General features: G+C 40.8%; 1 protein-coding gene across 7 annotated transcripts in view; it reads right to left on the minus strand.

The window, feature by feature from the left end:
- Positions 1–17,369, minus strand: part of Sin3A (SIN3 transcription regulator family member A) — a 206,648-nt gene that overhangs the window by 100,563 nt on the left and 88,716 nt on the right. For all 7 annotated transcript variants that reach the window (XM_071686749.1, XM_071686748.1, XM_071686743.1 and 4 more), the window contains 2 exons: positions 12,826–12,971; positions 5,320–5,779 (listed from right to left, as the gene is read on the minus strand). In XM_071686749.1, coding sequence (XP_071542850.1) covers positions 5,320–5,779; positions 12,826–12,971 — 606 coding nt within the window. The remainder of the gene's footprint in view (positions 1–5,319; positions 5,780–12,825; positions 12,972–17,369) is intronic.

Raw genomic sequence — 17,369 nt, forward strand, 5'->3', positions numbered from 1 at the left:
GGAGTAAAAGCTTTGCGGAAGATGAAAGCCAGCAAGGCAGCAGGTTCGGATGGTATTGCAGTGGAATTTATTAAAAAAGGGGGTGACTCTTGTTGACTGGTTGGTTCGGTTATTTAATGTATGTATAATTCATGGTGAGGTGCCTGAGGATTGGCGGAATGCTTGCATAGTGCCATTGTACAAAGGCAAAGGGGACAAAGGTGAGTGCTCAAATTACAGAGGTATAAGTTTGTTGAGTATTCCTGGGAAATTATATGGGAGGTATAGATTGAGAAGGTGAAGGCATGTACAGAGTATCAGATTGGGGAAGAGTAGTGTGGTTTCAGAAGTGGTAGAGGATGTGTGGATCAGGTGTTTGCTTTGAAGAATGTATGTGAGAAATACTTAGAAAAATAAATGGATTTGTATGTAGCATTTATGGATCTGGAGAAGGGCATATGATAGAGTTGATAGAGATGCTCTGTAGAAAGTATTAAGAATATATGGTGGGGGAGGCAAGTTGTTAGAAGCAGTGAAAAGTTTTTATCGAGGATGTAAGGCATGTGAATGTGTAGGAAGAAAGGAAAGTGATTGGTTCACAGTGAATGTAGGTTTGCGGCAGGGGTGTGTGATGTCTCCATGGTTGTTTAATTTGTTTATGGATGGGGTTGTTAGGGAGGTGAATGCAAGAGTTTTGGAAAGAGGGGCAAGTATGCAGTCTGTTGTGGATGAGAGAGCTTGGGAAGTGAGTCAGTTGTTGTTCGCTGATGATACAGCACTGGAGGCTAATTCATGTGAGAAACTGCAGAAGCTCATGACTGAGTTTGGTAAAGAGTGTGAAAGAAGAAAGTTGAGAGTAAATGTGAATAAGAGCAAGGTTATTAGGTACAGTAGGGTTGAGGGTCAAGTCAACTGGAAGGTAAGTTTGAGTGGAGAAAAACTGAAGGAAGTGAAGTGTTTTAGATATCTGGGAGTGGATTTGGCAATGGATGGAGCCATGGAAGCAGAAGTGAATCATAGGGTGGGGGAGGGGGCGAAAATTCTGGGAGCCTTGAAGAATGTGTGGAAGTCGAGAACATTATCTCGGAAAGCAAAAATGAGTATGTTTGAAGGAATAGTGGTTCCAACAATGTTGTATGGTTGCGAGGCGTGGGCTATGGATAGGGTTGTGTGCAGGAGGGTGCATGTGCTGGAAATGAGATGTTTGAGGACAATATGTGGTGTGAGGTGGTTTGATTGAGTTAGTAATAATAGGGTAACAGAGATGTGTGGTAATAAAAAGAGCATGGTTGAGAGAGCAAAAGAGGGAGTTTTGAAATGGTTTGGTCACATGGAGAGAATGAGTGAAGAAAGATTGACAAAGAGGATATATGTGTCAGAGGTGGAGGGAACAAGGAGAAGTGGGAGACCAAATTGGAGGTGGAAAGATGGAGTGAGAAAGATTTTGAGTGATCGAGGCCTGAACATGCAGGAGGGTGAAAGGCGTGCAAGGAATAGAGTGAATTGGAACGATGTGGTATACCGGGGTCGACGTGCTGTCAATGGATTAAACCAGGGCATGTGAAGCATCTGGGGTAAACCATGGAAAGTTGTGTGGGGCCTGGATGTGGAAAGGGAGCTGTGGTTTCGGTGCATTATTACATGACAGCTAGAGACTGAGTGTGAACGAATGTGGCCTTTGTTGTCTTTTCCTAGCGCTACCTCGCACACATGAGGGGGGAGGGAGTTGTTATTTCATGTGTGGCGAGGTGGCGATGGGAATGAATAAAGGCAGACAGTATGAATTATGTACATGTGTATATATGTATATGTCTGTGTGTGTGTATATATATATATATATGTATACATTGAGATGCTTAGGTATGTATATTTGCGTGTGTGGACGTGTATGTATATACATGTATACGTGGGTGGGTTGGGCCATTCTTTCATCTGTTTCCTTGCGCTACCTCGCTAACGCAGAAGACAGCGACAGAGCAAAATAAAAAATAAATAAAAAATAACCATTCATTTATATAACCTTCCAAACATCATCTCTATCAACACCTATCACATGCTTCATAGTGCCATGTACAAATCTCTCTCTTTCTCCAAGTATTTCTCAGAAATTCTTAAAAGCAAGCACCTGATCCACACATCCTCTACCACTCCCAAAACCACAATGCTCCTCCCCAGTCTTATGCTCTGTGCATGTTATGAAAACCACACTGTTCCTCCCCAGTCTTATGCTCTGTGCATGCTACCCTTCCTCTGAATCATGACTCTCCTGTAAAACTTACCAGGTACACTTAACAAACTTATATATTTGTACTTTGAATTCACTTTTTTTCAACTGTGCCATCATATTATGGCACTATAAATGCATTCCCCTAATCCACATGCATCTAAATGAGAGCAATTAATACATTAAAAATCCTAATACCAAACAGTCACCCCCTTTCTTATCAAATTCAGCTGCAATCCCTTCCACTCCAGCCACTCTACCACATTTCATCTTAGGCAAAGCTTTCACAACCTTTTCTTTTTTCACCAAACCACTTGCCATGACTCTCACTTCACTCACCTCCACATCCCAAACATCCCCTACCACCTTATCATAAAACACATTCAACAGTCCTTCAAAATAATAACTTCATTTCCTCTTCACCTCTTCTTTGCCTGTTATCACTTCCTAATCTGCTCCCTTTACTGAACAGGAGGAGAAGCCAAGTAAGCAGAGCTCATCCTCCCCAAAGGCTCAAGCAGAGGTGTCTGAATGTGTGTGGCTGTAACTAGATGAGGAGGAGGGAGAGAGAGGTAGTTTGCTTGAGGAGAGATGCTTGGACGTTCTACCTTTGAGTGAAACTCAAAGGAAAGGAAGAATGGATTCAAATGTCTTAGGGTAAAGTCGAGGGTTAGCACTTATGATCAAGGACGAGTTGTGAGAATAAGTGAAAGAGTATAAGGAAGCAAGCCCCAAATTGAAGAAGATAAAAATGAAACTTGATTACCAGAGATGGGTAACTGTTAGCACTATGTACCTAATAATGAGTGTAGAAAAGTGTGTTTAGGAAGTAGCTGAATGAGTGCTATCAAAAACTCTGACGCAAAGAATCAAGTATTAATGAAGAGTGACATAAGCAAGAGTAGCTGATATGGTAATTAAGGATATCAATGGGAGGCCTCAGGTAGCTTGTGTGAATAAAAACACTAAATAGTTTGTGGAGCAGTGTGCTGGAAAGGGATTAGTGGTTAGGAGTACCTGATCTAATAAAAGAAAGATACATAAGTATATGTGAGTGAGCGAGGTGGATAGCAGGCATAAATTACTGGATCATGTACTGATTGATAGGCATGCAAGAAAGACTCTTGGAAGTGAATATATTCAGAGGGACAGCTGCTGAGATGTTGGATAACTTTTTATTGCAACAAGGGTGAAAGTAAGTGGAAGCTTTGGGAATAGAGGATATGATATGGATCAGTGAGGGTGGTGAAAGTGAGCGAGCTTGGAAAAGAGACTTGTCTGCTGTTTCCTGTGTCAGCAAGGTAGCAATAGGAAAAAAAAAAGCATCATTAACTCTTTTATTCTCTACCTGTAATGTGTAATGAATCAAATAACAGCTCCCTATAGATCCCTATTACAAACATTCCTCACAGACCTTACTGCTTCATATGCCCTTGTTCAGTCTACTGACAGCACTTCATCCCCAGTATAGCAAATGGCACCAAATCACTTTATTCCATGCATGACTTTCACCCTTCTGCATCAAAGTCTCATTCATTCCATCCTTCCATCTCCATTTTGATCTCCCCTCTTCTTGTCCCCTTCAATCCTCTTTGTCAACCTCTCCTCACTCATTCAGTCCATATGTCCAAACTATTTCATTAAACCCTCTTCACCTCTCTCAACCATGCTCTTCTATTAGTACATCTCTCTTTTACCCCATCATTAATGACTCAATCAATCCTCCACACACCACACATTGTCCCCAAACATTTAATCTGCACCACATTCACCCTCTTCTATACTTTCACATTTATAACCCACTCCTTGCATCCAAACAACATTTTTGAGTATATCATACTTACAAACATATCCATTTTTGCCATCCCAGACAGTAACCTCTCTTTCCACACATTCCTCAATGCTCCAAGTACCTTTGCCCCCTTACCCACCCTATGGCTCAAAAACTTGTGCCTCGGTAATCTGAACACTCACTTTTGTGCCCATTGCCTTTATACAGTAGCACTATAGAGCCATTCTGCCGATCCTGAGGCATCTTGCCATAAGACATACATTCAATGAAAAACCTAATAAACCAATAAACAACACAGTTACCCCTTTTCTTAAGAAATTCAACTGAAATCCCATCCACTCCAGCTACTTTACCATACTTCATCTTATGCAATGCTTTCACCACATTTTCTCTTTTCACCACTTTCCATGACTCTCTCGCTTCTCATACTTGCAGGCCCAAAACATCCCACATCTACCATATTTTCAATGAATACATTTAACAGCCCTTCAATTCACACACTCTATATCTTCACCACATTCCTGCCCGTTACAAGTTCTCTAACTGCTCCATTCAAATACATATGACAAGTAAGATGGCCAAAATTAAGGCATTCTGTTGCCTGTGCCATTTCAACTACTGTGAGCAAAAGCTCATATTTATAATGATCATGATTTCATCAATGTTCATTGATACTATTACAGAATATATGCTTTAGGAACATGTACAATTTTAACTAGAAGGAAGTAAGCTAAGTTCAAATATGGGGATCTCTGACAGGTAAACCTGACTGCCTTTCTATCTTTATCTCTGATGCCCATTCCAATTGAAACTCCCTTAAAGGGGTGGCCATGGCAAAAGAGGCTCCATAACTAGTGAACTCCAGTGCTGCTTCTTAGCCTTCAGTGCCTCACCCTTAACAAGCCACTGGCAGAGGGGAACTATAGCACAGTGTTTGCTGAGGCTCCTACCTAATGCTTCTCAAGTTTGGTCACTGCACCTAAAGAAACACAAGAGCTAATGAGGAAGGTCCAGAGGAGAGCAACAAAGATGGTTCCTGAATTAAGGGCTAAGTTACAAGGAAAGGCAAGAAGCTTTAAATCTGGCCATCTTGGAAGTGAGAAAAGTGAGAGGTAACATGATTGCAACCTTGAAGTCTTTAAAACAGATCAGTGACTTTCACAGTGTACAATTCTTTGAGATATGTAGGGAGAAAACACCCAGAGGACATCTCATGAAATTCAGCAAGGAAAATGAAAAAAAAAATGAGGGAAGTAATTCTATTGTATGTGTGGTTGATGAATTGAATAAAATTACTGAAGATATAGTTAATTCAGGCACTTACCTTAATCTTATTAACATAATTGATGGCATGGTTGAACTCCACAGGTTGTGCCGGAGATTGATGGTGATGATGGTGGTGCTGGTGAGGCGGGGGAGGCTGAGGTTCACGGCTTGGGTGCTGTGGCGCAGTGTTTGTGGAGTGCTGAGCACTACCTGTTGTACCACTGGTGGCATTTGAATTGCTACCAGAGTTGGTGCCAGTGGGGGTGCTGCTGCCAACACTAACACTGCTTGCTACCTGACTAGCATTGGTAGTTCCTCCTCCAGGGCCAGAATTACTGCCACCACCCCCACCGCCACTGCCTCCCCCACCCCCTCCTCCACCACCACCACCCCCAGCTGCCCCACCACTGCCTCCTCCACTTCCTGGCCCTGGCCCTCCACTACTACCAGTATGAACATTGTGAGTGCCAACCAGACTTGGTCCAGTGTGTTGTGTTACACTAGTAGGTAACGTAGACCTGTAACAAATAATGAAATTGGTTAAAAAACAAATTGCATGCTTTTCATAAACAGCAAGATTCTTGTTTTTGAAAAAGATGAAGTCACAGTATATTAACAAAATGACTGATAAAGTATAATTAATAAGTTTAGACATTTGGGAGAGATGATCAGTAATGACAACAGTGGGAAACCTGAAACTGATGGTAGTCATAAAATTTGGGAGATGATCAGAAAAGACAAAAGTGGAAAAGCTGAAGATGAAAGTAGTTAAACAAGGGAAAAATATCTAGAATCTTACTGAAATGCCTGCAACAGTATTAAACACTTAAAGGATGTGACATGAAAAGTTTAACACAACAGGGCCAAAAAACAGTTTTCAATTTTTGTTTCCCATAATGAATCCAATGAAATATAAGTAAAGAATAAATACATATTACAAATAGGAGCTAACATACCTCAAGTGGCCATGGTATAAAGCAGTAGTTAACAGGTAGATCCCATGGGATGGGATGAAGAAATGGAGGAGGGTTTGGAAGGATATGCATCATTCAAATTATCTGTTTTCCATTACATAAAAAAAAAATACATGTAAAGGCAAAGGATACATACAAAGAAGTGAACTAACATATTTCATATATCTGCAGTATAACGGTGAAATTATCACTTAGATACCCCTAGAGAAAGGTGGTGGAAGGATTTTGGAAGGTGTCCATTACTCATATTTCGTTTCCAACTATACAATGAAGTAAATATAAGGAAATGTAAAGGATAAGTCCTACATATTTCATATGTCTGGTATGACAATGAAATAATACATCAGTCTCCTAGGGGAGTTGTTGAATAATGGTGGAAGGGGTGCATTAGTGAGTTGCTACTTATGCTGCCCACATAAGGCAGAAACCATGACAATAGCAGGTTGCCAAACAAACACGATTCCTGTCATGCCCCAATTACCATTTTCTTTTCATAAATGGTCACCATTAACTGCGTTAGCAAGGTAGTGCCCACAACAAATGAAAAAATGATATCATGTACTTGTCATCTTCAATTTTTTTCATAAGTGTCTGCTATTTCCCTAACTAGCTAGGTAGCATCCAATGCAGATGGAGAAATGGCCTATGTCATTTATAGCCATTTTTTGCTGTCATGTGTAATGCACCAAAACCAGAACTCCCTATCCACAACCAGGTCCCACAGACCTTCCCTTGCTTTTCCTTAACCACTTCATATGTCTTGATACAACCCAGTGACAGCAAGTCATCTCTTGAAGGCCACATCACACCAATTTGCTCCATCCTTTGCATGACCCGCAGCCTCCTGTATGTTCAGGCCTTAAACCTTGAAAGCATCTTTTAATCATCCAAACTTCCATCTCTTCCTTGGTTTTCCCCTTTTCCTTGTTCCTTCCACTCCTGACATGTATACCCTTTCAATCATCCATTCACAACTCATCCTTTCCATTTGTCCAAACCATTTCAGCACATCCTCTTCAGCTGTCTCATACATATTCCTCTTCACATACCCATGTTCAGGCCCTACTCCTTGAAGGCATTTTTCACTCCAAAATTCCATCTCCTTGATTTTCCCCTTTTTGTTCCCTCCACTCTTGAAATGTATACCCTTTTCATAATCCATTCATCACTCATCCTTTCCATATGTCCAACCATTTCAGCACATCCTCTTCAGCTCTCTCATAGATATTCTTCTCCAGACATCCCTCTCTTTCCCTATCATTTCTTATTTGATCAACCCAGGTAACATCACATACTCTCATCAAAGATTTTTATTCCTAACAAATTCTTCCTTTCCTTTACACTTCTCTCCAAGGCCCATGTCTTACATCCATACAGCACCAACAGGACTACTATACCATCAAACATGCCCATCTACGCTTATTTCAAGATGCTGAAGACCTTTGTCCCTTCATCATTCCTGAGGGTTATCTAAACTCCCACAATTTCATTCGCTCCCATATCCACTCACAGGTACCTTAAACACTCCACTTCCTCCAAGTTCTCTCCAATCAAATTCACACTCTAAATATCCTGTGGCTTTTCATCACTAAACCTAATAAGCTTGCTTTTATATACATTTACTTTGAACTTTCTCATTTTACACACACTCTCAGACTCCAACACCAGCTTCTGCAGTTTCTCACTCGAATCTGCTAACAGTGTCAGATCATCAGCAAACAACAAATGACTTACCTCCCAGTCCCTAGCAGACTCCATATGTGCTCCTCTCTCCAATACCCTCACATTCATCTCCTTCACCACCCCAACCATAAACAGATTAAACAGCCATGGTGACATCAGACATCCCTGCTGCTGAACCACCTTCAACTGTAACCACTAACCCTCCTCTCTTCCTACTCATACACAAACCTTATTCTCTTGATAAAAGCTCCTCACTGATTCTAAAAGCTTTATTCCCACAAAACATATTCATAACACTTTCTACAAAGCCTGAACATGCAGGAGGGTGTGAGGTATGCAACAGATGGAGCAAAATGTTGGAATGCAGCATACAGGAATTAACATGCTGTCTGTAGGCTGAACTAGGGTTTGTGAAGCAGTCTTGGGAAAGCTATGAAAAGTCTGGGAAATCTAGTTGCAGTCTAGGGGCTCTGGTTTTGCTGCATTATAAATGAGAGGTAGAGTGAAAGTGAAAAAAGGAACCCGTTTCCTCATCTGTTCTTGGCTCTACCTTGCTAAAGAGGGTAGTGGCAAACAAGTAGGAAAAATATAAATAATACTATCATACTATCATCCAGAGGAGGGTGGATGTGTTGGAAAAGAAATGTTTGAGGACAATATGTGGTGTGAGGTCGTTTAATCGAGTAAGTAATGAAAGGGTAAGAGATGTGTGGAAATAAAGAGTGTGGTTGAGAGAGCAAAAGAGAGTGTGTTGAAATGGTTTGGACATATGGAAAGAATGAGTGAGGAAAGATTGACAAAGAGGATATATATGTCAGAGGTGGAGGGAACAAGGAGAAGCTGGAGACCAAATTGGAGGTGGAAGGATGGGGCGAAAAAGATTTTGAGCAATCAGGGCCTGAACATACAGGTGGGTGAGAGGCGTGCAAGGAATAGAGTGAATTAGAATGATGTGGTATACTGGGGTCAACATGCTGTCAATGGACTGAACCAGGGCACGTGAAGTGTCAGGGGTAAACCATGGAGCGGTCTGTGGGGCCTGGATGTGGATAGGAAGCTGTGATTTTGGTGAATTACACATGACAGCTAGAGATAGTGTGAACGAATGTGGCCTTTTTTGTCTGTTTTCCTGATGCTACCTCGCTGAAGTGCGTGAGCGCACGCAGGAGAGGGGGATGCAATGCTATTTCCTGTGTGGCAGGGTAGTGACAGGAATGGATGAAGGCAAGCAGTATGTATATATGCATATGTCTGTATGTATATGTATGTATATATATATATCCCTGGGGATAGGGGAGAAAGAATACTTCCCACGTATTCCCTGCGTGTACGACCGTAGAAGGCGACTAAAAGGGGAGGGAGCGGGGGGCTGGAAATTCTCCCCTCTTGTTTTTCTTTTTTTTAATTTTCCAAAAGAAGGAACAGAGAAGGGGGCCAGGTGAGGATATTCCCTCAGAGGCCCAGTCCTCTGTTCTTAACGCTACCTTGCTAATGCGGGAAATGGCGAATAGTTTGAAAGAAAGAAAGAAATATGTATAAGTATGTATAAGTGGGAGGCTAGAAATCCTCCCCTCTCTTTTTTAATTTTCCAAAGGAAGGAACAGAGAAGGGGGCCAAGGAGAATATTCCCTCTAAGGCTTAGTCCTCTGTCCTTAGCACTACCTCGTTAACGTGGGAGATGGCAAATATGTACAAAAAAAATGTGCATGTATTGGTGTTTATGTAAATATATGTGTATATGAGTGGATGGGCCATTCTTTATCTGTTTCCTGGCACTACCTCGCTGACTTGGGAAACAGCGATCCAGTATAATAATAATACAATAATATGTGTATATGAGTGGATGGGCCATTTTTCATCTGTTTCCTGGCGCTACCTCGCTGATGCAAGAAACAGTGATTAAGTATAATAAAAAAAAAAAATAATAATCATACAATCCTAGGACCCCTTATTGAGGGGCTCCTATAAATTCACAGCTGCTCTGCACTCGGTAGCAGAGACAGGATGACTCCTATAAAGCAAGTTCTTTGACAAGACTAGACTATGTTTCATCGAATGACAAAGAAACAGTCACACCAGATTGACTTTTCACTTGCAGCGTAATGTACTGATTCTCTCTGATACCACATTTTAAGCAATGTGTACCAATACACTGTACAAATCAATATATCAATGCAAACAGTTAAAAATAGTGTTTAAGCTATTTTTTTCCGGGATATGTATTTCCATTATGTCAGGAATGAACATATATGTTTCCTCAAATGTGAAATCCACCACATTTGTAATCAGGAAATACAGTCAATGCATAAAAACATACAATCAACTAGTCTAACATATCTCTTTTACATATATTTCTATACATTCACATTTAATCAGTAGGCAGTACGTAGTTGGTAGGATGCCAATAACCAGGGAGGTATATTACTAGTACTACCCGCCTGGGTATGAGGAAGGTTAGAGACATCTGCTTATTGAACCAGCATTTTAGTGGCTGTCAAGTTGCACTCCTCTGACAAAGGTAGCTGTCTTTTCTTTCTGCCTCACTAACATGTGGAGTCCAAGCATTATGTCCACAAACACAATCTCTCCTTGTCAAATGTTACATCTGACAACACTTAACTCACACAGCTCATGCTTAATAACTCTCACTTATCCTGCAGTGAGCACTATGCACTAGCCCTGCCTTTTGGCAAAACGGTAGGATCAGTAGATACAAGTAGTGGGTAGGAACATTTAGGCAGAAGCATTAGGTAGAAACATAAAGTAGTAGTAGTAGATAGGAACACTACATAGATGACAATAGGAATATTATGTAGAAGCCTCTGCAAACACTGTGCTAGACTTGCCCTCTGCCAATGGCCTGTGAAGGGCGAGGCACTAAAGTATAAGAACCAGCACTGGAGTTCTAAATTTACTTAGGGAGACTCTTGCCATGGCCACCCCTTTGAGGAACAGGTGTCACAAATAGAGATAGAAAGATACATTTTTTCATACTATTTGCCATTTCCCACATCTGCGAGACAGCGTTAAGAACAGAGGACTAAGCCTTTGAGGGAGTATCCTCACTTGGTCCTCTGTCCTCTTCTCTGTACCTCCTTTTGGAAAATTAAAATCGAGAGGGGAGGATTTCCAGCCTCCCGCTCCCTCCCCTTTTAGTCACCTTCTACAACACACAGAGAATATGCAGGGAATATGTGGGAAGTACTCTTTCTCCCTAATTCCAAAGGATAAGACAGATATGTATCTACAATTCAAAATTAGTTTCAAAAAAAGATAGTCCCTATAATAAACACCTACAAAGAACAACAGAGCCATCCACATCTCAAAATATTGGTGGGTTCCAGATGAGCCATGATAACCAGTGCTCATGTGAAGAATTCAAGCATGTGATTTTTTTCATATTTCATCACATTTCCCACATTAGCGAGGTAGCATCAGGAACAGACAAAGAAAGACCATATTTGCTCACACTATTCTCTAGCTGTCATGTGTGAAGGACCAAAATCACAGTTCCCTATCCACAACTAGGACTCACACACTTTTCCATGGTTTAACCTGACTGCTTCACATGCCCTGGTTCAGCCCGACGCCAGCAAGTCTACCCATATACACCACGATTCCATTTCACTCAATCCCGAGCACACATTTCATCACTTAAAATCTTTTTAACTCCATCCTCCAATCTCCAATTTGGTCTCTGGCTTCTCCTTGTTCCCTCCACCTCTAACACATATATATATTGAAATGGTTTGGACATATGTAGAGAATGAGTGAGGAAAGGTTGACAAACAGGATATATGAATCAGAGGTAGAAGAAACAAGGAGAAGTGGGACACCTAATTGGAGGTGGAAGGATGGAGTGAAAACAATTTTGAACGATCAGGGCCAGAACATACAGGAGGGAGAGAGGTGTGCAGGGAACAGAATGAATTGGAATGATGTGGTATACTGAGGTCAACATGCTGTCAATGGACTAAACCAAGGGATGTGAAACGTCTGAGGTAACCCATGGAAAGGTCTGTTGGGCCCGGATGTGGATAGGAAGGTGTGGTTTCGGTGCATTACACACAACACCTAGAGACTGAAAGTGAACGAATGTGGCCTTTTTTGTCTGATTTCCTGGAGCTACCTCACTGATGCAGGGGGTGGCGATGACGTTTCCTGTGGGGTGGGGTGGGGTGGCATCGGGAATGGATGAAGGCAAGCGAGTATATGTACATGTATATATATGTACATGGCTGTGTATGTGCATGTAACTATATGTTGATATGTATGTGTATATGTTGATATGAATGTGTAAGGGCATGTACGTATACATGTGTGTATATGAGTGGATGAGTCTTTCTTCGCCTGTTTCCTGGCACTAACTCACTGACGTGAGAAACAGTGATCATGTATAATAAATAAATGAATCAATATATATATATATATATATATATATATATATATATATATATATATATATATATATACATTTATATATATATATATATATATATATATTTTCTTTTCTTTCTTTCAAACTATTCGCCATTTCCCGCATTAGCGAGGTAGCGTTAAGAACAGAGAACTGGGCCTTTAAGGGAATATCCTCACCTGGCCCCCTTCTCTATTCCTTCTTTTGGAAAATTAAAAAAAAATAATGAGAGGGGAGGATTTCCAGCCCCCCACTCCCTCCCCTTTTAGTCGCCTTCTACGACACGCAGGGAATACGTGGGAAGTATTCTTTCTCCCCTATCCCTAGGGATATACATATATATATATATATATATATATATATATATATATATATATATATATATATATATATATATATATATATATGTTAAATTCTCATATTCTGATTTCAAAGAACATGAATCCAAATAAGTGAAAAATTTGACAAAACAATGGAACAATTCTCTGACCTGGGAGGTGGCGGATGATGCGGGGGCTTGACAGTGACTGTGGGTGGTGGGGGTGGAGGAGGGTGGTGTGTGGAGGTGATGTGGTGATGAACTCCCTGGGGTGTGTGAACCACAGTTGTCTGTTGTCCTGGCACACTTACGCTCACCTGCCAAACAAAAACAGGACAACTGTAACAACTGCTACAAAAGCCTCAATAACTGAAATGAAATTTGCGTTAGGTTCATGATGGATCAATTTAACACTTACCATGGATAGATCACCTTCCTGATCCCCATACAAGCTCCAACACTCTCAGGTCTATATTAGCACATTGTAAAACATTATGTAACTTATAACAGATGTGTCCCGACTGCCACCATATAAACACTATCATACTACAAGAAAGCATAATTTTCAAGGAATTTATATAATTTTCAAGAACAATAATATACTCCTGCACTCATATACTATCAACATATATGAGACATCTGACACTTTCGAAATTAAGTGATTTAAAGTTTTCCTCTTGAATTTACTTAAAAAGTTTAATCATCATCTTTCCCTTGAAAATTTTCATTCATAAGTCAAATGGCTATCTAAATGGTAAATCTACTTATACACACAAAACCATTTCCATAAACATAATGAGAAAAAAAGATACAAAAAGCACTAAGTAAAAATAATAGTCACTATAAAACAATCTAGCAACTTAACACCTCTATGTTAATTGAAATTATAAAAAAATCCATCCAAATTCATGCTGTGTAAAAGAGAGAACCAAAACTTTGATCTGTGATCATGCTTCATATGCAGTCATTTTACACACTAGTTTCAATCATCCATGAGATAAGCTTCATGTTTACTTTTCAGGTATTCCATGCTTAACTTCTTCCTATTTCCCACAGCACCTAAACTACCACCAACTTCACCATATGACTCAGTACTTAAAAAAATTCTCCTATGAATGTCTGCAAAACGTCAACCTCCCCCCCCAAAAAAAATAATTTCTATTCTGCCATCTTCAACTTAACCATTCAACCAAACAGTATAACTGGAGTGTTAACTCGTTAAATAACAATAATATTGAAGCTATCTGCATTCATTACTGGCCCCTTAACTCCTTAGGTTTCCTTTCCAACCCTTGACTTTGTTTTTCAAGCAGTATATAATATAAAAAAGTGAATATAATGCTAATAAAAACAAGGTGATTAGGTTTAGTAGTGTTGAGGGACAGGTTAGTTGGGGCAAGGGAGCACCAATATAGGCAAAAAGAGGCCACATCCTCTCACATCCATTCTCTTGCTGTCAAGTGTAATGCACTGAAATCACAGTTCTCTTTCCACAACCAGGCCCCATTGACATTTTCATGGTTTACCCCAGACATTTCACATGCCCTTTTTCAGTCCACTGACAGCACATCAACCCCTATCTACAACTTTGTTCCAATCCACTCTATCCTCGTGCATCATCAGCCCTGATCACACAAAATCTTTTTCACTCCATCCTTCCACTTTCAATTTGGTCTTCCGCTTCTCCCTGTTCCTGCCACCTTTGACACATATACCCTCTTTGTCAACCTTTCCCTACTCATTCTCTCCATATGTCCAAACCATTTCAACACACCCTCTTCTGCTATCTCAACCAAACTCTTTTTATTACCACACATCTCTCTTACCATTTCATTTCTAACTCAATCAAACAACTTCACACTATATGTTGTCCTCAAACATTTCATTTCCAACAAATCCACCCTCCTTCATACAACCCTATCTATAGCCCATGCCTCACAACCATACAATATTGTTGGACCTACTATTCCTTCAAACATACCCATTTTTGCTCTCCAACATTCTCTCTTTCCACACCTTCTTCATCACTCCCAGAACCTTCAGCCCCTCCCCCTCTCTATGACTCACTTCCACTTCCATGGTTCAATTTGCTGCCAAGTACACTCCCAGATATCTAAAACACTTCACTTCCAATTTTTCTCCATTCAAACTTACATCCCAACTAACTTGTCCGTCAACCCTGCTGAACCTAATAACCTTGCTCTTATTCACATTCACTCTCAAATTTCTCCTTTCACACACTTCCAAACTCAGTCACTAACTTCTGCGGTTTCTCACAGGAATCAGCCACCAATGCTGTATTATCGGCAAACAACTAACTCACTTCCCAGGCCCAACTTTCTCCTTTCACTCACTTCCAAACTCAGTCACCAACTTCTGCAGTTTCTCACAGGAATCAGCCACCAATGCTGTATTATCGGTAAACAACTGACTCACTTCCCGGGCCCTCTCATTTCCAATAGACTGCATACTTGCCCCTCTCCAAAACTTTTGCATTTACTTCCCTAACCACCCCATCCATAAACAAAATAAAGAACCCTGGGAACATGACACATCCCTGCCACAGACTGACATTCACTATTATTTGATAGGCATGTGAAAGAGAGACTTTTGAATGTTAATGTGTTGGGGTGGGTCTGATCACTAAGATATCTTGTGGAGGCGAAGGTGAAGATTAGAGGTTTTCAAAAAAGAAGAGGGAATGTTGAGGAGAAGAGTGTAGTGAAAGTAAGCTTGGAAAGGACAACTGTCTGAGAAAGTACCAAGGGTGATTAAGTGTAGAATGGCAAAAGTTGAAAGCAAATGATGTGAGGGGAGTGGGTGAGGAATGGAGTGTATTTAGGGAAGCAGTGATGGCATGTGCAAAAGATGCATGTGGTGTGAGAAAAATGGGAGGTGGGCAGATAAGAAAGGGTAGTGAGTGGTGGGATGAAGTAAAGTTGTTGGTGAAAGAGAAAAGAGAGGCGTTTGGACGATACTTTGAAGGAAGGAGTGCAAAAGATTGGGAGATATATAAAAGAAAGCAGCAGGTCAAGAGGAAAATACAAGGAACGAAAAAGACAGTAAATGAGAGATGGGGTGAGAGAGTATCATTAAACTTTAGGGAGAATAAAAAAAATGTTTTGGAGGGAGGTAAATAACATGCGTAAGACAAGAGAACAAATGGGAACATCGGTGAAGGGGGAACTAATAACAGGTAGTGATGAAGTAAGATGGAGTGAGTATTATGAGGGTTTTTTAATGTGTTTGAGGACAAGAGTGGCGGATGCAAGGTGTTTTGGGTGGGGTGGTGTGCGAAGTGAGAGAAGAGGTAGTGAATGCTTTATGGAAGATGAAATCGGGCAAAGCGGCGGGTTTGGATGGTCCTGCAGTAGAATCTATTAAGAAAAGGGGTGACTGTAATGTTGATTGGTTGGTAAGGATATTCAGTGCATGTATGGATCATGATGAAGTGCCTGAGGATTGGCAGAATGCATGCATAGTGCCACTGTACAAAGGAAAAGGGGATAAAGATGAGTGGGAAATTGCATGATAGGGTATCAACTGAGAGGGTGAAGGCATGTACAGAGCATCAGATTGGAGAAGAGCAGTGTAGTTCCAAAAGTGGTAGAGGATGTGTGGATGAGGTGTTTGCTTTGAAGAATGTCTGTAAAATATACTTAACAAAACAGATGTTTTGTATGTAGCATTTATGAATCTTTTTTTTTTTTTTTTCAATTTTCCAAAAGAAGGAACAGAGAAGGGGGCCAGGTGAGGATATTCCCTCTAAGGCCCAGTCCTCTGTTCTTAACGCTACCTCGCTAATGCGGGAAATGGCGAATAGTATGAAAGAAAAGATTTATGAATCTGGAAAAGGCATATCACAGGGTTGATAGAAATGCTTTGTGGAAGGTCTTAGGAGTATATGGTGTGGGAGGTAAGTTGCCAGAAGCAATGAAAGATTTTTACCAAGGATGTAAGGCATGTGTACGAGTAGGAAGAGAGGACAGTGATTGGTTCCAAGTAAAGGTCGGTCTGCAGCAGGGGTGTGTGATGCCCCCATGGTTGTTTAATCTGTTTATGGATGGGGAGTTTAGGGAGGCGAATGCAAGGGTTTTGGAGAGAGGGGCGAGTATGCAGTCTGTTGGGGACGAGTGGGTCTGGGAACGAGTCAGTTGTTGTTCGCCGATGATACAGTTCTGGTGGCTGACTCGAGTGAGAAACTGCAAAAGTTGGTGAAAGGAGAAAGTTGAGGGCAAATGTGAATAAGAGCAAGGTTATTAGGTTCAATAGGGTTGAGGGACAAGTAAGTTGGGATGTGAGTTTGAACAAAGAAAAACTGGAGGAAGTGAAATGTTTAGATATCTGGGAGTGGACTTAGCAGCGAATGCAACTACAGAAGCGGAAGTGAGTCACACAGTGAGCGAGAGGGTGAAGGTTCTGGGAGCAATGAAGAATGTGTGGAAGGAGAGAACATTATCTTGGAGAGCAAAAATTGGTATGTTTGAAAGGAATAGTAGTTCCAACAATATCATATGGTTGAGAGGCATGGGCTATAGATTAGTTTGTATGGAGGAGGGTGCATGTGTTGGAAATTACATGTTTGAGGATAATATGTGGTGTGAAGTGGTTTGATCGAGTGTAATGAAAGGGTAAGTGAGATATGTGGAAATACAAAGAGTGTGGTTGAGAGTAGAAGAGGGTGTGTTGAAATGGTTTAGACATATGGAGAGAAT

This window comes from Panulirus ornatus, chromosome 42 (genome assembly GCF_036320965.1).
Source record: "Panulirus ornatus isolate Po-2019 chromosome 42, ASM3632096v1, whole genome shotgun sequence".
In the NCBI taxonomy this organism is placed as follows: Eukaryota; Metazoa; Arthropoda; class Malacostraca; order Decapoda; family Palinuridae; genus Panulirus; species Panulirus ornatus.